Source organism: Anarhichas minor, unplaced genomic scaffold, assembly GCF_050575085.1.
Source record: "Anarhichas minor isolate MPS153535 unplaced genomic scaffold, ASM5057508v1 ptg000017l, whole genome shotgun sequence".
In the NCBI taxonomy this organism is placed as follows: Eukaryota; Metazoa; Chordata; class Actinopteri; order Perciformes; family Anarhichadidae; genus Anarhichas; species Anarhichas minor.
In genome coordinates, this window is record NW_027466463.1 from 11,952,236 (window position 1) to 11,974,174 (window position 21,939).

General features: G+C 44.5%; 3 protein-coding genes across 5 annotated transcripts; 2 read left to right on the forward strand and 1 right to left on the reverse strand.

The window, feature by feature from the left end:
* Positions 1 to 959: 959 nt before the first annotated feature.
* LOC142951820 (serine protease 33) lies at positions 960 to 4,069 on the forward strand. The gene is made up of 6 exons (XM_076093644.1): positions 960 to 1,332; positions 1,556 to 1,668; positions 1,819 to 1,892; positions 2,359 to 2,630; positions 2,880 to 3,040; positions 3,269 to 4,069. The coding sequence occupies exons 1-6, from the start codon at positions 1,287 to 1,289 to the stop codon at positions 3,521 to 3,523; spliced, it is 921 nt and encodes a 306-aa protein (XP_075949759.1). The 5' UTR covers positions 960 to 1,286; the 3' UTR covers positions 3,524 to 4,069.
* An 80-nt stretch (positions 4,070 to 4,149) lies between these two features.
* Positions 4,150 to 9,709, reverse strand: mapk7 (mitogen-activated protein kinase 7). 3 transcript variants are annotated; one of them, XM_076093640.1, is made up of 7 exons: positions 9,597 to 9,709; positions 8,355 to 8,635; positions 8,094 to 8,259; positions 6,465 to 8,005; positions 5,277 to 6,376; positions 4,943 to 5,067; positions 4,150 to 4,498 (listed from the first exon to the last, which is right to left on the reverse strand). In XM_076093640.1, the coding sequence occupies exons 2-7, from the start codon at positions 8,629 to 8,631 to the stop codon at positions 4,351 to 4,353; spliced, it is 3,357 nt and encodes a 1,118-aa protein (XP_075949755.1). In that variant the 5' UTR covers positions 8,632 to 8,635; positions 9,597 to 9,709; the 3' UTR covers positions 4,150 to 4,350. The 3 variants fall into 3 exon arrangements, with proteins under 3 accessions (XP_075949755.1, XP_075949756.1, XP_075949757.1); XM_076093641.1 differs by having other exon boundaries at positions 9,501 to 9,649; XM_076093642.1 differs by lacking the exon at positions 9,597 to 9,709 and adding an exon at positions 9,451 to 9,569.
* A 1,185-nt stretch (positions 9,710 to 10,894) lies between these two features.
* Positions 10,895 to 12,847, forward strand: vkorc1 (vitamin K epoxide reductase complex, subunit 1). The gene is made up of 3 exons (XM_076093645.1): positions 10,895 to 11,161; positions 11,491 to 11,600; positions 11,843 to 12,847. Exons 1-3 carry the CDS (start codon positions 10,992 to 10,994, stop codon positions 12,052 to 12,054), a joined length of 492 nt encoding a protein of 163 aa, XP_075949760.1. The 5' UTR covers positions 10,895 to 10,991; the 3' UTR covers positions 12,055 to 12,847.
* Positions 12,848 to 21,939: the final 9,092 nt, after the last annotated feature.

A 21,939-nucleotide genomic window follows, 5' to 3' on the forward strand; every position in this document is an offset into this window, starting at 1 on the left:
TGGAAACAGAAGAACGTACAATAAATTACACACATCTACCCAATTTAAGACAGTGTTTGACCTTTGACCTGGGTGGTCTGTGCTGCGGCTGAATCCTACATGGATGCTCCAGCTCCGATAACCACGTTGCTTTTCCTTGAACAGATACCTGTTACTGGTTAATACTTTCCACCTGGAGCCTGGAACCTTCAGCATTCCTTATCACGACGAACACAGGCTACAGTGTGTCTAACGCATGGTTTTATGATTTAACATTGGTGGTTGTTTTTAACCAGAAATTGCTCACAAATATTGAGTGTATTGGCAGTCAAGTGTGTCCGTTCCTATAACACAAAAGCTGGAAACCAGACAAATTACATTATTAGATTAAACTGAACGTTCACATTTAAAGAGGTCATTTTCTTTGATTCATCATTTATATTTCTGCAACAGAGAGTTGATCTTTAAATCTCTGATAAAGCTTTGACATGTGCATCTGCAAATTCGTAGGAAACATAAGAATATGCAACATATAGGGAACAATAATTGATAACATTAGGCTTAACAACACATTATATTGATATACTCATATCTGCTTGAGTCATTGATATGATGGACATGTCATATCAAAGACATTTTATACATCATCATATGAATACCCAAATAAATATAGAGAAAACATGCCATGTTGCATACATGGGGGTACTCCTTGTTCTGCCAAGTAAATGCTCCAATGCAACATGAAAACAGTTATGGACTATATGAACTATATAGTTAATATTAAAAACTGCATCACTTACCATTGTCTGGGATTGAGACCTGCATGTATAAACTGTTGCAGGCCTATAAAATATGGAAATGGGCAATTTGTCGGATGACAATTTCCATTTTATTCAAACGTAATCTACCTGTGACCAAATGAGGAGGAGAATCTGATTCGTCTGCGGGTGCACTCCATAGATGCCATTGGCTCAGGTGAATCAGGAGGGCGGGACAATAGTTTTGATTGGGTGTAGTTGAGTGCACAGTTAGCCGTCTGTTCGAGGCGTTTACCTGGAATCTACCTGAGACCTCATTCAGGAAGCCTGGATCCAAAGAAGGATATTCTGTCGACGGTTAAACGCAAGGAGATGTAACTTTTTTTTTTTTTTTTTTACTTCCTGTACTGTTTCAGCTTCAGTCACAAGAGAGGAAGAAGACGTCGAAAGGTGGATTTAACGGTGTTTTTTCGTGACTTCAGAGATAACATTAATTGTTGACTCTGATTCAGTAGTTTGCTAAAACCGAAATTCGGGCGCGAAAACAAAATGTCGCCGAGAGTGGACTTTTATGCCATTTGTTGGTGCGTAACAGGTGAGTGTTAACTGTTAGCCCCCCTTACCTGTCCCCCCCCCCCCCCCCCCCCCCCCCCCCACCGTGTCTCCTGTTTCTTTGTCTACTGTAACGCATAGGCTACAATCGGCACTATAAACTACTTTATTAAACCAGATGTGTTTTTGTGTCGTATTGTAAAACAAAAAACAATCCGCTGCATCGGTCGGAGCGTTCGGAAATGTAATCAGTGTTTACATTTTAGGTTTTTTGGCTTCTTACGCCCAAGAATGTGGCCGACCACCGATAGTGGAGAACAGGATCGTGGGAGGGATGGACGCCATAGATGGCGCTTGGCCGTGGCAGGCGGATATACAGGTATGTCCCACTAGTATCAGCTCTGCCTGTGGGTAGTTATACGTGTGGTTAAGTCTAGCTCTTCTTTATCCGCTGACCTGCTGAGAGAGGGATTTGCTTGTGATGCTGAGGTGACTCACTGTTTTTCTTTCCCCCCCCCTCGGCCTCCAGACATTCAGTCACATCTGTGGAGGCTCCATCATCACAGAGAACTGGATCCTATCAGCCGCTCATTGTTTCCCCAAGTAAGAGAACTCTCCTCACACACAAACCTGCAGGTGAACTCACAGCTGAGCTCTGCTTCTTCTGTGAGCCGTCAGTCATTTTGTGGGATCTCTTTGCAGTGTCCTTAAAGGCCTGCAGAGAAATCTTCTAGCAACATTTGTTTAACATCCTTATTATTTATTTGGAAAACTTGCCTCCCTTATTTTCAACATCTAATTGATTCTTTCAAATTGTCAATTTCTGGCAAAGTTGCACACGAGGAAGAAGAACTATTCCCAAATCCTGCAGACCGTCGGTCATTCATTTGGGTCATTGAGTTTCACTAGAAGACTGTCTAAGGACTAACATGTGTCTACTAGATTATGGTAAACATCAATCCCATTTCAAGGAGCACCTGCCTAACCCATAAAGCCATTCGACACCTTTTCGTTTCACATTTGAACCCCCCCCTCATCTAACGGGTGTCCTTTTGTTCTCTTCTTTCAGTCCAAACGACTTGAGCTCTTACACCATCTATGTCGGCCGGTACCAGCTGAACGGCTTCAACAGTCACCAGTCGATACATCGAGTGAGCCGGGTGGTGATCCCGTACGGTTACAGTGAGCCTAAAAACGGGAAGGATTTGGCGCTGGTGCGGCTGTCCAGCCCAGTAACCTGGTCAGATTATGTCCGTCCCGTCTGCTTGCCTGCCTCTGGCACCCTGTTCCCGGGTGGCATGCAGTGCTATGTCACCGGCTGGGGGAACGTGCGGGATGATGGTAAGGCTTGCTAAATGAAATGTAGTTCAGTGCAAATGTATTTCAGCAGCTCGCCTCCCTACAGAAGAACAATGATTATATAACACGGTGAGAGGGTGCTGGCTGTGTTTTTGTGTCTATCGTACATCGTAAACCAGATAAGATAAGAGCTAACAAAGCTTACTGACCATCTGTTAAGCTGTAGAAATAAAGACGTCTCGCACTCCTTTTGTTCTTCATCCTCCATCTGTCCTCACTCTTCCCCCTCAGTCCCTCTGCCAGGAGTCGGGACTCTGCAGGAAGTGGAGGTGCCAATCATCTCCCAGAGTTCATGTCAGGATATGTACGCGACGGACCCGACAGAGCAGGTGGACATTCTGTATGACATGATCTGTGCTGGATACCAGCAGGGCGGCAAGGATTCCTGCCAGGTACTGTTGGATCAGCTGTTCGTTCTGCAGTGTTTACATTCACAACAAATGCTTGTATACAACAGCTGTACACAGGAAAACAAGAACCTGCTTTGAAAGTAACTTGGATTGCTACTTTTCTGCAATCGTGCACCGTCTAGTTTTGATATCCTTCCTTTTTTTTTTGAGCACTTTGATACCTCCCAGTGGTGAAAGCTGAACATGTGCATGTTTGTGTCGTCTCTTCAGGGGGATTCAGGAGGGCCCCTTGTCTGTCAGATGGTGAACGGGACCTGGGTGCAGGCTGGGGTGGTGAGTTTTGGACTGGGCTGCGCTCACGCCAACCAGCCAGGTGTGTATGCCAAACTGTCCGCCTTCTCGAGCTTCATCAGCGACACGGTACCGGAGATCCGGCTGTACGGCCGAGCTGATCAGAACTGGTGTGGGAGGGCTGCCATGTTGGCCAGCTGTCTGTCCACTCTGCTGATTCTGCTGCGGAGGTAGAACACTGTGAGACAACTGGATGTCTGGGAGGTCGAATGCAAACCAAGCCAAATGAAGGATGAGATTAATTATGTGTCTGACCTGTGTCCAAAGTTATCCCGAATAGTAAAATTAGAAAACTGTACCCAATGTGCACATGAAGCCATATTGGACACAAACTGTAATATAATCTTCATTTTTAGAACTGTAACTTTGCATTATAATCATAAGTGATGTGTTCTGTATTTGAAATAAATTGTTAATTTGATTCTTAAAATCAGGTCAGTTCTCTGTTCAACTTGTGATAGCTGAGTTTGGAAATGTTTTACCAGAATCGTGTTCATGGATCAAAGATTCATTTGTGTTCTTTCAAGGCGTAATCTTTTATATCTGCCTCTAGCACACCCACTTATAAGTACTGAAGCGGTTGCCTTTGCTCAATAACAAACCCGTTTTTTGGAACAAATATTACCTAATTTTCAGGACACCTTTCTGTAATGTCAATTCTTTCAGCTTTTTGTTATTCAAATGTTTGTTTTAAATGAATTAAAGTAATCTTAAAATGTCCTTTCTCACAGAGAACCAACTTAATCTTTGTTTAAATTGCTTCTTTTATTGTTCATAAAATATCCAGAGGCAGAGACAGGTGATGACAGTTTTCTTTATTATAAAGAGTCATAATGGTAAAAAAGATGGCTTGGTAATGCCCATTTAAAAAAAAAAAAAAAAAAAAAAAAAACCTAGCTTTTAAATTAATTTGATCTTCACTCAAGGTTTTAATACTAAAAACAAAAATCTAAGATTTACACAAATCCAAGAGCTGTCTTTTAAATTCCAGGCAGGGAAGGTCAGGCATCGGGCGGAATGTTATCAGAGAGGATCATGGGAGAGCCGAGTTGCAGCTCCTGCTGCAGGGATTCCAGATCAGCTGGAGTCATGCGGTGAACCTCGCTCCAATCAGATAACAGGGAAGCCGAGAGGGGGGCCGAGTCGTAACTGATGGAGAAGGAAAATATAGAAAGCATTAAATGGGGCCATCGTTTGGATCGTGTTCCAGCGTCACTGATAATTGACTTTTTAGCAAACTAGGAGACATCTTGTATCGAGTAGTTAACCAGTGATTTGAGGGCTCGGTCACAGCTCGTAAAACACTTTACTGCTTTGACACTGAGACATTTACAATGTAGCTTATAAGGAAGCAGTTGTTGAATAAATCAAAAGGGCAGACATGAAGGATGACCGTGAGAACCGAGTGTTTGCACATGGTGGGTTAACATGCATGCGTCACGCAATTTGGGGAATTACAGCGACCTGTTACGGCACATGAGCACTTGTTTTACCTCTCCTTTGAGTTAGCTTGTGATATGAATGGGTAGAATACATTGGTTGTGTTCATGATAGCAGTGTTAGAAACCGAGCTCACGCTGTATAAGCCCTTACCTGTCACAGTGCTGCAGGTCTGTGAGAGACTGGTTGAGAAGGTCATCCAAGTCAAAACCCACGCCGTACCCAGCCCCACTGCCTTTAGGGGTGACCGAGAACACCGGGGGCAAAACGTCCTCTACCTGACAGGAGACACAGAGAGGGGGGGGGGGGGACATTGGGTCAACTGAACTCTGTATCTTTAAGGTCAGTTCAAGGCAAGCAGAGGGTTGTGACATTTAAGCCTGGTTTAATGCGTACAGGAAAATCTTTTTCATCGATACACATGGCTTCTTTCAGGCAATATGCTAGCTGCAAAAAGCAATGAAATATTTGAACAAGGAAGGCACACCTGGGACTTTGAGAGCTGCAGTGTTACTGTATGGATGTCGGGGGCAATGGGGGGCCCTTGCTGTCCGGTATCTGTGAATCCTAAACTGGGATGAGGCTGCGAGGGGACCCCTAAAGCCCCACAGAGAGGGTGTGCGGCGGTCTGTGGCCCAGATTTCTCTCCGACGGAGGGACACAGCTTCTCCATCGAACAAGCAGGTGCAGTCGCGGGGTTATGGTGGGGGTTGTTTTGGCGTCCGATATTCCCATTGGTCTCTCTCGTGGTTAACGTTGGAGCTTTAGTCAAGAAACTCTGCAGAGGAAGCAGTTGCGATTGCGGTCGAGGGTCCGGCTGCGTTTGACTTTGAGGTTGGAGCTGGGGCTGAAGAAAGCTCGGAGGTGGAGGCTGCGACTTCCTGTTGGGTGGTGGTTGTGGTGGCCTCGTCTCTAACTGGTGCCCGTTCCAGCTCCCCAAACAGTTGAAACCGCTCTGTCCGTTGCTCTCGCTGTGAGGTTTGAGCGTGTTGTTCTTGACAAAGCCACTAGTGACGGTCATTACGTCCATCCCTCCGCTCACAGCAACATCTATATCCACTGGAGGTTTCCTCTGGCTCATGGAGAAAAGCAGTGATGGTTGCTGGGTACTGGGAGGCTGAAACACGCCCTGCTGGTTAGGTTTAACCTGAGAGATTAACTGTTCATGAGACCTGGCCTCCTTGCCCGTTTTATTGTTCAGTGCTCCTTGAGCGTTATCACTGACGGCTACACCGCGATGCGAGTTCACATTACAATCCGTATTCGTTGCTCCGTCGTTATCAGGAGTCGGAGTTCTCTCATTTCGACTGTCCATCATCTTTGTCCAACGTTGCAAAAGGCTTTTGTCGTCGTCGCTCAGCAGAACCCCGCCCAGCGAGTCCCCCTGTCTGCCCTCTCTTCTTTCCTTTTCCTTCATCTTCTTCTCCCTCTCCCTTGCTCGTTCCTGCCTCTTCCTTCTTTTCTCCTCTCGTTCTCGTTGACGCTCCTGTGCTGTGACAGGCCGACGCAAATCTGGAACAGAAGACAGGGAGGACGATACACCTCCTCCTGCGCCGGCCTCAATGCCCAGAGCAGAAGATCCTCCATCTGCAATGAAAATATACATTTCTGTTAAAGGCCGTCTGAAGGACGAAATGGCAATCATACGAGTGGATATGGACAACAGCGAACTTACCACCCCTGGCTTTATTTCTAAGAGCTGATTTCAATAAAGCTGCTTTAAGTGCAGCTTTGGTATCCTCTGAAATAGCTCCTTCTTTCCTAGTTCCCTCTCCGGAACCTGGAGGCAGCCTGGCATTCTTGGACAGTGACTGTGAAAGGGACTGAGACAGCGACTGGGCCTGTGCCACAGAGAGACAAAGGGAAGGCACAGTGGTGGGTAGGGGTGTCATGGTCTGTGCTGGTGTTGCAGGAACAGAGGTGGGAGCCTGGGTCAAGGCCTGGCTCGGCTGTCTCAGAGGAGCCTGACCTCCGGTTAGCTGCTCCTGTAGCTCACCGTCTCGCATCGCCTCCAACGGAGCATCCTGACTCGACACCGGTGTTGTTAAATCTATAGTCTCTGGCTGACCGCTGTCTGAGTTGGCGCTGGGCATGTCCACATCAACTGGGCCGCTTTCACTCTTAGAAAGAAGAGGCAAATCGTGGGTCACATGAGGCGGCGCGCCTTTTAAAAGGGACGCCGGCTTGTTAAAGTTTTGCATCCGATTTGTGAACGTGTGGTTCCCTTCTGCTGGTGTGTGATCTTGTTGCTGTTGAGACTTCACGTCTCTCATTTGCTGTATCTGTGCTGCTTGTGGGTGTTGTGCCATAGGAACCAGTGTTGATTTGCTAAAGTTAACGGTCGAGGGCTGCGTATTGCACTGGTTACCGCTTTGTGCCGCAGCTCTGCCGTTCGCCCTCGGCAGCGGCATGAACCGCAGCCTTTGACGACAGCCCTGTTTGTTTTGATGGAAGTCCTGGATCTCCATCAAAATCGCCTCTTTAATTTGTTCCTTGTTCATTGGGAGCTTGTCAAATTCAAAGTCAAAAGCTGGCACGCAGATTGGCTCATCGTCTTGGTCGTGGTACTTCGACAGGTAAGGATGCTCCAGCGCTTGCGTCACACAGATTCTTTCACGAGGGTCAAAGCACAACATGGCAACCAGCAGGTCCAGAGCCTCTGGTTCCGCTTGCGGGTACAGTTTGGCAAAAGGCACAGCAGCCCGCGATGGAAGACTCTGAACATAGGAGCGTACTCGGTCCGCCCTAATGGTACTAATCAACCCCTCGGGAGGAGTGCCTAACACACCCAGAATGAGCGTGAGCTGGTGGACGTAGTGCTTCCCAGGAAAAAGCTGCTTACGCCCCAACATCTCAGCAAAGATGCAGCCCACAGACCACAAGTCAATGCCCAAGCTATAATGATTGAGCGACAGCAGGAGTTCGGGAGCACGGTACCACCGAGTTGCCACATATTCAGTCATGAAGGAATGGGACTGCTCGGGGTGTAAACTTAGACCCCTCGCCATGCCGAAGTCACCGATCTTGAGCTCACAGTTCTCGTTCACCAACAGGTTGGAGGGTTTGAGGTCGCGGTGGATTACGTTAGCAGAGTGCACGTACTTGAGGCCACGGAGGAGCTGGTACAGAAAGTAGCGCGTGTGCTCCGAGGTGAGCGTCTGGGAAGAGTGTATGATCTGGTGCAAGTCACTCTCCATGAGGTCCAGCACCACGTACCTGCACACATGGGAAGTGGAAAAGTGAGATGAATGTGACAATGTGTTGTTTGCCACCCAGGTTGACCCCGACAATACAAAATACGTACACAGACTTGAAGGCAGAGTGAGGAAGGTTGGGCTGCAGGATGTCTTTGATGGCGATAATGTTGTCATGTTTGAAGTGCTTGAGAATCTTGAGTTCTCGCAGCGTGCGTTTAGCATTTGTCACCACCTCAAAAGCATTGGAGATCTTCTTTATGGCCACCTGCTGGCCTGTGAAATGTAAATAAGCCCCAATGAAAAAAACAAAACACAGCAGGACGCGACATTGTAGTACTCAGATGAAGTAAGTTACTCATCCAGCCTACCATTGTCCCTTCTCCTGGCAGACGAAACGACACCGTAGGCGCCCGTGCCGATGGTTTCTATGACATCATACTCCTCTCCGACGTCGAACTTCACATCCAGAGAGTGTGCTTTAAGCAGAGCCAAGTTTTTGGCTGTTGTGCTGGTGTCTGCGGTGCTTCCCGTTGCCTCGACTTCACGCTGGTTCTGGCTCTCTCTGCCTTTGTCAGTGGCCATTCTTTCAGGCGACATGGCCACAGGTTGACCATTTTTTCCGACTCCTCCCTCCTTAGTTGACATTTTTCTGTAAAGAATTTAAAAAGAATTAGCAAAGTGAAATGTTTTTGTCCGTGTGGCACGCTCTTGACTGCAGTGTTAGGAACATAAAGAACTGTTTGGTTTTTCATCAGCATGTGGCTGATACAGAATTTGATCAAAATAAGATCCTACTGTATCTTCATAATGATTTTGCTGAAAGTCAATAAACAACATAAACATTGCCAAGTCACTTTTTAATCAAAACTGCCCAACAATATCAAAGGATACTATGATACTAAGCAGGATATCTTTAAGTGTTGGGCTCTTGGATTGACAAAACGGGCAATTAAAATGTTTGGGTTTTGGCTCTGCGTTGTTATTTTCAGACACAGAATATACAAAATGACTTATTTTGAGTGAGTATACAATAGGCAGATTAATCAAAAAATTAAAATTATGATTTAACATAATCATTTTAGCCTTTCCTCCTCCTGACACAGCCCTGGGGCCCCGAGGAGCCACTTCAAGTGTGTCAAGAGGTCAGTCAGTGCTCATTTAGTGCAGCACAGACTGAGCCGCTACACAGATGCAACGCAACAGGATTAAGGTAGTGAGTTAGCAATTGTTTAGTCACAATAATAACTAAACAGGTGTATTGTATTCAACCAGGCATAACCGACAAGCTGCCCAGCAACTTCTCATCCGTTAGGCCCGTCGGGTCAGGTGGCCAAAACCAGCTGGACTCTGCTTGTTTATGGATACAGAAAGAAAATCCAGCTGCATTCAAGGACCGCATTGTTTTTGTATTACAGCGTGGTTTAAATAAACTATTGTCGTAACGTGACAAAGACGCAGCCTTACCCACTTTTTGACGCAGGGGCGTAGGCTTGTTACCTGAAGCTCGGGCTTACCGTGGACGTAAACCGTTAAACGATGTCTTTATCTGTGTATAAAACCAAACAGGGCGACGCGGAGACGTGTTTCTGTGCGATGGATCAGACTCTCACCTTGTGAGCCACCCACATCCGTAATTGTGTTTTTAATCCCGTGGTGGCACTGCTGTCTCTTGTGTTTGTCTGTCGCTTCCTCGTGCAGTTCCGTGTTTGGGTTTAAGTGGCGCGTGTGCGGACCAACGAGGTGGGGCGACGACCGAAAGATCGTCCAATAGGAGCAGAGAACGCGATGGGAGGCGGGACATTACGGCAGACAGTAGAGTCTCTGTTTCTATTTTTGTTTTTTTTGGGTGGTGGCGACGCCGTTTTGCTGAATTTATTAATCTTAGGAGGGGTCAAAATGACCTGCAGTTAAATCACAACACTAACTAATACTACTTCTTCTACTACAGATCACAACAGCCCAAAAGTACCCTCATTGCTAACACTGGAGCACATAGATTGGTTGATAAATAGACAGACATAAAATATTCATAAATGAAGATCTTGAAATATAGAAAGAAAAACTGATCTAGTGTTTGGAGGTGCTTGTGTATTAATCATACACAGTGATGGAAAGTAAACAAGTAGCCTCCATGTATTCTTTACTTGAATATTACATTTGGTGATACTACTATTCAGAAGGAAACATTATACTTTCTACTCCACTTCATTTATTTGACATCTCTAGTTACTGTTTAATTTACAGCTCAATATCTTAAATCCAAAATATGTGATTTACTTTACAGCTCAATATTTTAAATCCAAAATATGTGATCAACTTATCTATCACATGATGCAGTGTTGTAGGTTAAATATTCAATATCGTGGCTGGATTGCAGTTTGATCTAACACAATTTTACACAATTCACAGTATGAATTATACTTAATATCTAAAATGAGTTGACACAGAGACCCTAAGCAAGGCAAATATAAATATAATACAAATATGGGGTAATAAAACAGGACCCGCCAATTAGTTAATATTGTAGAACTACTCTGTTGGTGCGGATAGAAAATAACTATAAAGTAGGTATATTTAAAATTAGCTTTATCTTGACCAGCTACAATTTAAGATGATACAAAAAAAGATAATACAATGTATTTTTGAGTACATTTCGCTGATAATAGGCTTCTTTTGTACCTTTATTGGATTATTTTCACAGTGCTAAGTGCTCTTACTGAACCTAATTCCAGCTCTGATTATATCTGGCTGATTCCTCTGAAGACCAAACAGACTGAAGTCCACAGTAAACACACAGTAAATTCCCCTCTGGCTGGTCCAACATCTGTACCCGGCTGTCCAATAACAGGCTGTGACAAAAATCCCCAGACCAATCAGAAGTGAGAATCGGATTTTTAACACGTCACCTTGACAAAGTGAAGTTTGGAAGGAAACGAAGCCTTGTTTTCTTTTCTTTTCTTTTTTCCTACAGGAAGCCATTCAGATTGATCTAAACGTGAATAAACATGGCAATGCCGAAATGGGAGAGAAAATCGCGCATATTTCTCTGCGTTTTTGGTTTGTTTTTGTCTGTGTATGCGCTTCACGTCGAGCTGTCCCGAGAGAGAGACCCAGAATACAGGGCGATGTGCGACCTGGGGGAGTCTGTGAGCTGCTCCAAAGTTTTCACCTCCAGGTATGTTTCTTCATCTCCGCTTGGCTTTAGCAGCTCACACCTTCTTTGTAGTGCAGATTCACGAGACCTCGTCGGATACTTTAGTGATTGTTGAATCATTTTGGATTATTCTCCCATGTTGTTGTAAAATCAGAATATTGCATGGTCCGACCCCCTTCATTGCCACGTGTTAAAATCCTTTGGTCTTCAAACCAGAAACTAGTTTACATTATGAGAATATTCCAGTTTTAATTAAGTAAGCTGCATGACTGATTGTTTTTACAGGATATATAAACCATGGTTATCTTTTCAGTATCTTTTTGCCTGTTTTCACTTTCTTTTTTTGGCAGATGGGGACGAGGTTTTGGCTTGGTCCAGTTCTTTGTTGCCAAAGATAGCCATCTGAACCAGCCCAACAGTGTGCTTGGCCTCATATTTTACACTCTGCAGATGGGCCTGGGTCAGTCTGTCATTATCTTCAGCAAATCACAGTGTCTTGCTTTATGTTTTTAGACAAAAAATAAATAAATAGAGCTTGCAATGCATAATAATTATGAGATATAACATTTTGTTATTGTTATTTATCAATTTCGACTCCATTTGTAAGTCAAGCATATCAACCATGCATTATTCCCTAAATATGACTTATATAATCTATTGTATTGAAGGACTGAACTCCTCCATGTTTGTCTTTTATTGCAGGAATGTCTCTGTCCAAAAAGGCAGCAATGTTCCTGGTCTTCGCCTCCTGGTTGTCTGTGGCCGGCTCACTCTACCTCGCAGCTATTCTCGCCTTTGTTCTGGGGGATTTCTGCCTGGTCTGCGTGTCAACATACATCGTCAACTTTGCGTTGCTCTTCACCAACCTGAGACGTAGGACAGCAATTGAAGGAGCGAAGGAGAAGGCTGGATAGAAAGTGAATACTTGAGAAATCCAACACCTTTTTTTTGTGTTGAACAGTATTTCTCCATTGAGGAACAGGCCTGGAGATGCATCTCAGAAGATCTATAACATGATTTTTTTTAAATGTGCAGAAACTTAACAAAGCAGTCATTTTGTATACAAATGTTTATTTGTGATGCAGATTACACATTTTTGAATACTACCTCTTGCCCCATGTGGTATAGGCCTGGCTTGTTAAGACATCAATAATCCTTAAAATGGATCATTTGTCTACAGTAAATGATCAGGTGGTGAAGCAGTAGAGATACATGCAGTTGCTCAGTCTAACCAGGAGATGGAGCCACATGTACAGTGTTATCATGGTGAATGTGGATACCGGAGAGTTATACAACACAGCCGTATTTGCATTGCATTTATTACAAAAACTAACATGGTATTATAAGTTAAATACACAATATCGTGGCTGGATTCGAGTTTGACCTAACACAATGTTACACAATTCACAGTAAGAATTTAAATAAGTAACTAAAATTAGATTTTTACACAGAGACCCTAGGCAAGACAAGCTGCACATTGTGGGTAATAAAGCAGGACCCACCAATTAGTTGATTTAGGCCTACTCTGTTGGTGCAGATATAAAAATAACTATAAAGTAGTCCTATTTCAAATTAGCTTAATCTTGACCAGCTACAACTTCTGATAATAAAAACAATAATGTATTTTGTGTACTTTTACTTTTGTTAAGTTACTTCACGGATAATAGGCTTCTTCTGTACTTTTACTTAATAAAATATTTGAATGCAGGCCTGTTACTTTTATTGTATTATTTTCACGGTGTAGTATAAGTACTTTTACTTGATTATGACGATGATTCCTCTGAAGGCCAAACAGACTGAAGTCCACAGTAAACACACAGTCCAACAACCAACAAAAACATGGATAAAGTAAAAAGTCTCGTTAAACTCAACGTTATTTCCTCAACTTTTTTAACCAATACATAAACCTAAAGGAATAGTTGGGCATTTTTATATGCCGGCACTTTATGATGAAAGGCACCACATGGAACTAGCTTATAACTCAAGTCACATAATCACTCATGCCAGCAAATTCATTGTTTGACCAGTTAGACAACTTCACTACCAGCACCTCCACGGTTAGGTAAAGTTAGAAAGATATTGACAGATTCGGACTTTCCGGTTCAATAAATCATTAACGAAACGTTGCTAAAATACAAACGATACCTCCCTGTAACCTTTGCCTACCTCACTAAGGTTACAGGGAGGTATCGTTTGTATTTTAGCAACGTTTCGTTAACGATTTATTGAACCGGGAAGTCCGAATCTGTCAATATCTTTCTAACTTTACCGAAGTGCGGTAAAATAGCTAAACCCTATCCAAAATGACAACGCATATTTAGGAGAACAGGTACGTGTCCAGTGGGATTATTACTGTGTGGGGGGGACATGAAATAGCGTCTGAATTTTCTGATTTTGTGTCCAAACTGTGTTTTATTTTGTGTGTACCTCAGAACATTCTTAATAACTTTGGTGAATATGGATAAGTTTCTTCTTCCCTATAAGGTCTGGTTTTGGATGCGGACACTGAGTCTTGGTATGCTCAACACTCATACTGCGGTCAAGCCGGCCTTCACTTCGAAAAACACAGACAAGCCAGCCAGCCCCGACGTTGTTTTCCGTGTAGGCATTACGGTAATAGCGTGTAAGAACTGACTTCAGAAGAGAGGCAGTTCTTACACGCTATTACACGCTGGCTGCTTTTTGTGAAATGACAGGGCATTTCACATTCATTCAACAAGTCAGTCAATTGTCACTGCCCAGCTCAGAGACTGCGACAAAACAAACGAGCTGGCTGCTAAGAAGAAGCAATTTATTAGGAGTATTCAAGGGCAGAGCAGACACACCTGCTCAGGTGTGTCTTATACAGCTTATGACCCTCCAATCAGCACCTGCAACAGACAACTACATGCACAGCTACAGGGACACCTCGTGTGTTTGGGAGGTGGAGGGTCATTACACAACAATAAATAAATGAGTAATAACGCCTGTAAATAAATGAAACAAAATTAATGAGTAGGAAATAATACATTTAATGAACGATAACTCAAAAAACAATAAATAATTACCTCTTGCAAATTGTGTGAATACTTACTCCAACATTAATAAAGAATACATTTCCAAAGGCTAATACAAATGACAGTCACTGCCTCAAATTCAAAAACTTCAAGGGTACACTAAGTGAATACTTTCACTTGGGTTTGATAGCAGACAACCTCAGACTGTCACTCAGAGAATATCAGGACATTCTGATGTTGAATTTCGAAATTAAAGCCCATTAAAACCTCAATCATGAGCTAAATTCCCTCTGAATTCGGATTAGATTTAAAAGGAAACGGTTTATTGTTACATATTTACATTTATTTCACTTCAGGTTAATAGTACACCACCTCAGAGTGTCCCCCGGAGAATATCAGGACATTCTAAAAGCCTTATAAAATCTCATTCATTAGCTAACTTTCCTCCGATTTCAGATTTAATAGGAAATAGTCCATTGCCACAAACTAATTTCACCTGATAATGATAGCAGACCACTTCGAGAGGTACTTCTTCCAACATCGGGACATTCTTACATAGAATTTCCAAATAAAAGTGCTTTGAAAGTCCATATATGAGCTATTTTGAGGGTTTACAATTTCAACGCAATGCCATATTCAATTAAAGAGAAATTATTTTCCTATCTGGCTTCATGTTTGTTATATTCTAACAATATTCTTTGGTATTACAAAGACGCAGAAAGGAGGTAGAGTATGTCAATGTGATGCTTTATACCTGAAACATTTGAGTGGCATTTAATTGTGTTGGGAACGTAGAGGAGTGTGTTTGGTTTATCAGCATCTAAGAAATTAAATTCTTGACATCAATAGAAATATTAATGTCAGTAACAATTATTAATGATTATTAATAACAACGGGGCACCACCCTGCGAACAGGGACCAATAACCAAACAATAAAACTAAGTCTCATAATTAGCGTTCACTCATAATGTCAATAGTCTGAGTACTATTACACATTCAGAGTGAAAGTGAAGGTTTAAGTTCGAGCACAGGCCACTACATCCAGTTATTATTACACACATATGCACAAGTAATCACAGACGACTGCTCTTTAAAATATAACAGAGTTTATTAAATAAAATAATAAATGATCAAATCAAGTAATATCAAAATCAACAAACACTATCATACAATTATATGTCTAATACCTAAAGTCAAATGAATAAAGTGGGGTAAGGATATGTATATAGATATATGTACATGTGAGTGTGAGTGTGTGTGGAAACAAAGGGGGGGGGGGGGGCCTACTCAAACAGTGATGGTACGTAACCTAAAAAGGGGCGTGTGAGCCTACAAGCAAAGATGGCGGAGTCTATTGACCCGCGACAAGATAGCTGAGAGGTGGCTACGTGTAACCACGTGGGACGGCGCACAATGTGGGTTGGGACAATAGATTACGCGACCACGTGTCTGAGAGGTTCACCCAAAATCAGTGAATCTGACTATGTGTGTGCGGGTTAGTAGGAAGGGAGAGAGAGAGAGAGAGAGAGAGAGCGAGAGCTCCGAGTGCGGTGCTCGGCGCTGCAGTGAGAATGTGAGGAACAGCTGATCACTCGTAAACTCTGTGGTCGGATTCTGAACCGACCGGTCACGCTTGTACGGTGATAGTTGCGGTTCTAGATCTCACTCACAGAGCCGATTTATAGAAGAGAGAATAAAACCAAAAACAAAATAAAAGAATCCCCAAAACAAACAGATCTTTATCACTGCGGTGAGATGCGAGTATTGCCCTCTTATCACCCCGAAACTCGGTCGGCGAGACGAGGCTCCGCCACCGTGGTTTTGGTCTTTGAAGTGATAAAATCACAACCTCCACATCCACTAGCAGCGACGGATCTAATGCAAACAGTTATAGCAGGAAATACACAATATAACGGGACTCCGTGGTCCGCGATGCTTGCGCAATAACACGTTATAACACGACCGTAACTTAACGTAACAAGATACAGGAATAACAACGACATAACGAATAGGCTAAATTAAGCTAATGCTATGCTAAGCTAAGCTAGGCCCAGATACCAGTAACTCTTACTTGTAGAAGCTTCGTTCGGTAGGGTACGTTTCCCGTGGTGGGGATCACTCGGTCCTCGAGTAGCCGCTGGCTCTCGGTGGCGCGGCCTCGGGGCTGGCTGGCGCAGACTCGGCCTCCTCGCTGCAGAGAGGGGCTTTTTAACTTCGGCTGAGGGACGAGGTTTGGGTCGTCCTTCCCGGAAATCTTCGGCGAGGAACGATTGTTACCTTCTGCCGGCGGTGTGTACACAAAAAGGGTGGGAGAACGGGGCATAGAAGTTATCCGTTCTCGCACTACAGGATCCAAAACTCAAAATAAAACACAGTCTGTTCGACCAGCGAATGTTGCATGTGACCTGATAGGATTTGATGAGGCCGCGGTTCCTCGTGGATCTTCTTGTCCCCTGGACGAGTCCGGAGTGAAGAGGCCTTGTGGACCTCCTGACACCAGCGCGTGTCCGGGGTGAAGAGAGCCTTGTGGATCTCCTTACACCAGCGGTGTCTGGACGGAAGAGAAAGAATTCTAGCTGTGCTCAGGCTTATAAACCAGGTGGCACAACCAGTGGGGGGCCCTTTCTTGGCCAATGAGGGACCAGCATCAGGTTTCTGCTGGAGCTGGGGGGTGTGGTCATCCGGCATGAGGTTTCTTGCAGATCCCAGATCAGGCGTTTTGGTGAAAGGAAGGAACATGGCTGCTCCTTTATTTGAAAAACACGTGTGAAGGTCTCAGCCAGCCAGGACAGCAGGGTCAGATCCCAACATCCCCCCTTTGGTCTGAAGAGCGGGGTGATGGCCACGGTCTTTAGAGCAAACCAAGGGCTGGCACGTGCATCCATGTGGTGGGAAACACTGTCCAGGTATTCCTGAGAACCTGAAGAGGTTAGACAGTCCAAGTATTCCGGGAACCAAAAGCAGTGGTTAAAACAGTCAGTGTTCAGTGTTCATAGAGTTCAGAGTTCATGGAGTTCAGAGTTCATAGGGTTCAGAGTTCATTGGTATCTGGGCTGATGGCTAAGGTGGCATCTGGGCAGATGACTTTAACTACCTCTACCTACATCTACTATCATACACAATTCAAATCATAGGTGAGCAAAAACATTATTCCCAAATAATTCAATCGCTAATCATGATTTTGTGATAATCCTAGCATTGCGGTATAGTGTCAAAGAAAGTAACAACCCAAATAAAACAAAACAAAACACAAAAGAGAGAAGAGTAGAAAGAATAGAAGCAGGTGAGGGGGGGAAACAGTGGTTACTGGTTCTACTCCTAGACGGGACTGGAGTCCGTCGGCGGAGCCGTCGCAGTTTGGTTAAAACGTGGTGTTACGAATAGGAGGGAATCCAGTCTGGTCTGTAGCTTCTGGATGTATTTGTACATAATATGTGCGTTTATCACTCTGATCGGTAGATTTAGAGCGAGTTCTATGTCTAAGTTTTAGGATCTATCGCTATTGGAATTGCGCTGCCAAGACTATAGGCCAGAGGTACCTGTGAGGGTTGCATAACAGTAGTGGTAGCAGATTTACGGATTTTGTTAACACGGTCTAGGGTGACCAGCTAGGCTGGGGTTTAGAGCGGCTCAAGCTGTTGACAGATGAGCTGTTCTCTGATGAGGTCCTGCATTAAATCTGACTGCTACGGCGTAGGTTATGTCTTCTTTGGTCACTTCTGGTAGAGTCTCTAAAGCATGCAAAGGGTTATGAGAGTGGAGCGTAAGTTTACAGTCACAATGAAAGTTTTTCAGGTCTGGTAAATGTTCTGGTTGAAGTTGGATTTGTTAGCGGTTAGTGCATGCCTACAGGGCGAGTTGAAGCATGCAGTTAAACGTTAGTAGTCAATGATAAGCCGGATTTTCTGGTTGGTTTCAACACTGGCTAGATTGGCGAGTTGCACTCCCTGCGAAGTGCATCTCTCTAAGTTTCTGTTGTCAGAGCCCTCACCCCTCGAGCTGTTCAAGTGGCGAGGGTGCATACCACCACGTCACCGCCAGCACTCAGGGAAGCGTCGAGAACGGCTTCATTCTGTAGTGTGTCATGGCGGGTAATGATGACATTTCCCCCGCCCCTCCCCCCTAATTAGAGATGGAGACAGGTCCCCCACGCAAATCAAGTTCAGTTCCCTAAAGCGGGGCAGGAGCTGGAAGAAAAACCTCGTGCACTAGGCATCTTCTGTCCCCTGCGGCACTGGCGACTTGACACGCCCGGGCGATGACTCGGCTGAAAGAAGGCGGTGGCTTCGTTGAACAAACTGGAGGTGGATCACGCTGACAGAGCAGGATAAACAAGGCTTAGCTGACAAAGGATTTTCCGAACTAGGGTGCTGGAAGGGCCTCTAAGGTTGTGGTACCCTAGAGGTGTATGCGAAAGGTGGGGGGGACACATTAGGTTCGTTTCTGACCTGGAATCGAGTAGAGCAAGTGTGTTATGGCCCCCCAGTACGACTGAAATATATATATACACAACGGGCATTGTCTTTGTGAACAAGGTCGCCCAAGAAGGTTAAAGAACAGGGGGGGGGGCGCGCAATTGGGAGTGGTCGTTTCAGGGAGTGTGCCGAGTTCTCTTCCCCACCCTACTAAGTAGACTTGAGCAGCAGAGGGGGAGGTCACTTGGCTTAGTCAGGTGGGCTGCGAGTCGGTGTCGGGTTTTCTGACGAGTGCGGTGGCATTACCTGATTTGGACCCTGAGACAGTCATCAATACTCGAGTAGCGAATATTTGGATCGAAGCGCTCTACGTCCTTCGTGCGGGACTCTATGTGATAGGTGCGCAGGCCCTGCGCGCGGAGAGGGCCTAAACCGTCTGAATCGCCATAATTATTAAAATCAAGGGGAGGGTGATCTACCTCTCCCCGCGTGGGAGAGGGCGTTCGTTCTAGGCGTACACTTGACATATGCGGAATGTCTCGCTCGCCTGTGGAAGTGGGCTCGGACCCACTTAGGTCACTCAGGACCTGGGAGTACTCCCCCCTTCTCCTGTCATCAGAGAGGGCGAGTTTGAGGAGACCAGCAGCTGCATCTTGTGGTGCAGGGTTGTCTGGCTCCTGGTGAGCTTCTGCTCCTAACCTGTACGGTTTTTGACTGCCCATTTTACTTCTTTGTAAATGGCAACAGTGGTTAGAATTCCCTACTGTTAGTAAGAAAAACGGTTAGTGTTTACGGTTAATGCAGGCGCACAGTGAAATGCCTAGTTCTGTGACTTACAATTTCTACTGTTGGACGTCAATCACTGCTCTGAGGTGCACAGTGAAATGCCTAGTTCTATGACTTACAATTTCTACTGTTGCTCTGAGGTATTAACTACTGCTTTTCAACTCAAAGGTAGTAAATGCTAATGTGGTTTCAGCACTTCTGGCCTGTGACAGCTGTGTGTAACTTTTCTTTGAGGGATTAAGAAAAACAAAACAAAGTGTTGGTTTTACAAATAAACGATCAAATCTACTAAACACAGCTGACTGTTAGTTTAGGAAATGTAACGAATGATCTAACCTGGAAAGGAAGAGAAGTAACAAATTTCAGAAAGGAAATTAAAATTGAAAATGTAATTAAAATTAAGATTAAAATCAAAATTAAAACTAAATTAAAATAGGAAAACGTTTTGAATATCAAAAATCAAACTATTTTGGACAATAATTTTCAGAAATTTGGATTATTCAAAAAAAATTAATAATTAAACTTTCTAAGGAAAATTAATTATTCAAAATGATTCGAAGGTATACTATGGATTAGTGTGCATACATACTGCAATAAAACTGGAATAACGTACCCTCACACGGGGCACCATTATGTTGGGAACGTAGAGGAGCGTGTTTGGTTTATCAGCATCTAAGAAATTAAATTCTTGACATCAATAGAAATATTAATGTCAGTAACAATTATTAATGATTATTAATAACAACGGGGCACCACCCTGCGAACAGGGACCAATAACCAAACAATAAAACTAAGTCTCATAATTAGCGTTCACTCATAATGTCAATAGTCTGAGTACTATTACACATTCAGAGTGAAAGTGAAGGTTTAAGTTCGAGCACAGGCCACTACATCCAGTTATTATTACACACATATGCACAAGTAATCACAGACGACTGCTCTTCAAAATATAACAGAGTTTATTAAATAAAATAATAAATGATCAAATCAAGTAATATCAAAATCAACAAACACTATCATACAATTATATGTCTAATACCTAAAGTCAAATGAATAAAGTGGGGTAAGGATATGTATATAGATATATGTACATGTGTGAGTGTGAGTGTGTGTGGAAACAAAGGGGGGGGGGGCCTACTCAAACAGTGATGGTACGTAACCTAAAAAGGGGCGTGTGAGCCTACAAGCAAAGATGGCGGAGTCTATTGACCCGCGACAAGATAGCTGAGAGGTGGCTACGTGTAACCACGTGGGACGGCGCACAATGTGGGTTGGGACAATAGATTACGCGACCACGTGTCTGAGAGGTTCACCCAAAATCAGTGAATCTGACTATGTGTGTGCGGGTTAGTAGGAAGGGAGAGAGAGAGAGAGAGAGAGAGCGAGAGCTCCGAGTGCGGTGCTCGGCGCTGCAGTGAGAATGTGAGGAACAGCTGATCACTCGTAAACTCTGCGGTCGGATTCTGAACCGACCGGTCACGCTTGTACGGTGATAGTTGCGGTTCTAGATCTCACTCACAGAGCCGATTTATAGAAGAGAGAATAAAACCAAAAACAAAATAAAAGAATCCCCAAAACAAACAGATCTTTATCACTGCGGTGAGATGCGAGTATTGCCCTCTTATCACCCCGAAACTCGGTCGGCGAGACGAGGCTCCGCCACCGTGGTTTTGGTCTTTGAAGTGATAAAATCACAACCTCCACATCCACTAGCAGTGACGGATCTAATGCAAACAGTTATAGCAGGAAATACACAATATAACGGGACTCCGTGGTCCGCGATGCTTGCGCAATAACACGTTATAACACGACCGTAACTTAACGTAACAAGATACAGGAATAACAACGACATAACGAATAGGCTAAATTAAGCTAATGCTATGCTAAGCTAAGCTAGGCCCAGATACCAGTAACTCTTACTTGTAGAAGCTTCGTTCGGTAGGGTACGTTTCCCGTGGTGGGGATCACTCGGTCCTCGAGTAGCCGCTGGCTCTCGGTGGCGCGGCCTCGGGGCTGGCTGGCGCAGACTCGGCCTCCTCGCTGCAGAGAGGGGCTTTTTAACTTCGGCTGAGGGACGAGGTTTGGGTCGTCCTTCCCGGAAATCTTCGGCGAGGAACGATTGTTACCTTCTGCCGGCGGTGTGTACACAAAAAGGGTGGGAGAACGGGGCATAGAAGTTATCCGTTCTCGCACTACAGGATCCAAAACTCAAAATAAAACACAGTCTGTTCGACCAGCGAATGTTGCATGTGACCTGATAGGATTTGATGAGGCCGCGGTTCCTCGTGGATCTTCTTGTCCCCTGGACGAGTCCGGAGTGAAGAGGCCTTGTGGACCTCCTGACACCAGCGCGTGTCCGGGGTGAAGAGAGCCTTGTGGATCTCCTTACACCAGCGGTGTCTGGACGGAAGAGAAAGAATTCTAGCTGTGCTCAGGCTTATAAACCAGGTGGCACAACCAGTGGGGGGCCCTTTCTTGGCCAATGAGGGACCAGCATCAGGTTTCTGCTGGAGCTGGGGGGTGTGGTCATCCGGCATGAGGTTTCTTGCAGATCCCAGATCAGGCGTTTTGGTGAAAGGAAGGAACATGGCTGCTCCTTTAT

Excerpts from the sequence above, each read along its gene's own strand:
- LOC142951820 (XM_076093644.1), top strand. The coding sequence starts at position 1,287 with ATGTCGCCGAGAGTGGACTTTTATGCCATTTGTTGGTGCGTAACAG. Across the intron at positions 1,669-1,818 it reads CGTGGCAGGCGGATATACAG|ACATTCAGTCACATCTGTGG; the intron begins GTATGTCCCACT and ends CTCGGCCTCCAG. Across the intron at positions 1,893-2,358 it reads GCCGCTCATTGTTTCCCCAA|TCCAAACGACTTGAGCTCTT; the intron begins GTAAGAGAACTC and ends CTCTTCTTTCAG.
- mapk7 (XM_076093640.1), bottom strand. The coding sequence starts at position 8,631 with ATGTCAACTAAGGAGGGAGGAGTCGGAAAAAATGGTCAACCTGTGGCC. Across the intron at positions 8,260-8,354 it reads TGCCAGGAGAAGGGACAATG|GCCAGCAGGTGGCCATAAAG; the intron begins GTAGGCTGGATG and ends TACATTTCACAG. Across the intron at positions 8,006-8,093 it reads CACTCTGCCTTCAAGTCTGT|GTACGTGGTGCTGGACCTCA; the intron begins GTACGTATTTTG and ends CCATGTGTGCAG.
- vkorc1 (XM_076093645.1), top strand. The coding sequence starts at position 10,992 with ATGGCAATGCCGAAATGGGAGAGAAAATCGCGCATATTTCTCTGCGTT. Across the intron at positions 11,162-11,490 it reads TCCAAAGTTTTCACCTCCAG|ATGGGGACGAGGTTTTGGCT; the intron begins GTATGTTTCTTC and ends TTTTTTTGGCAG. Across the intron at positions 11,601-11,842 it reads CACTCTGCAGATGGGCCTGG|GAATGTCTCTGTCCAAAAAG; the intron begins GTCAGTCTGTCA and ends CTTTTATTGCAG.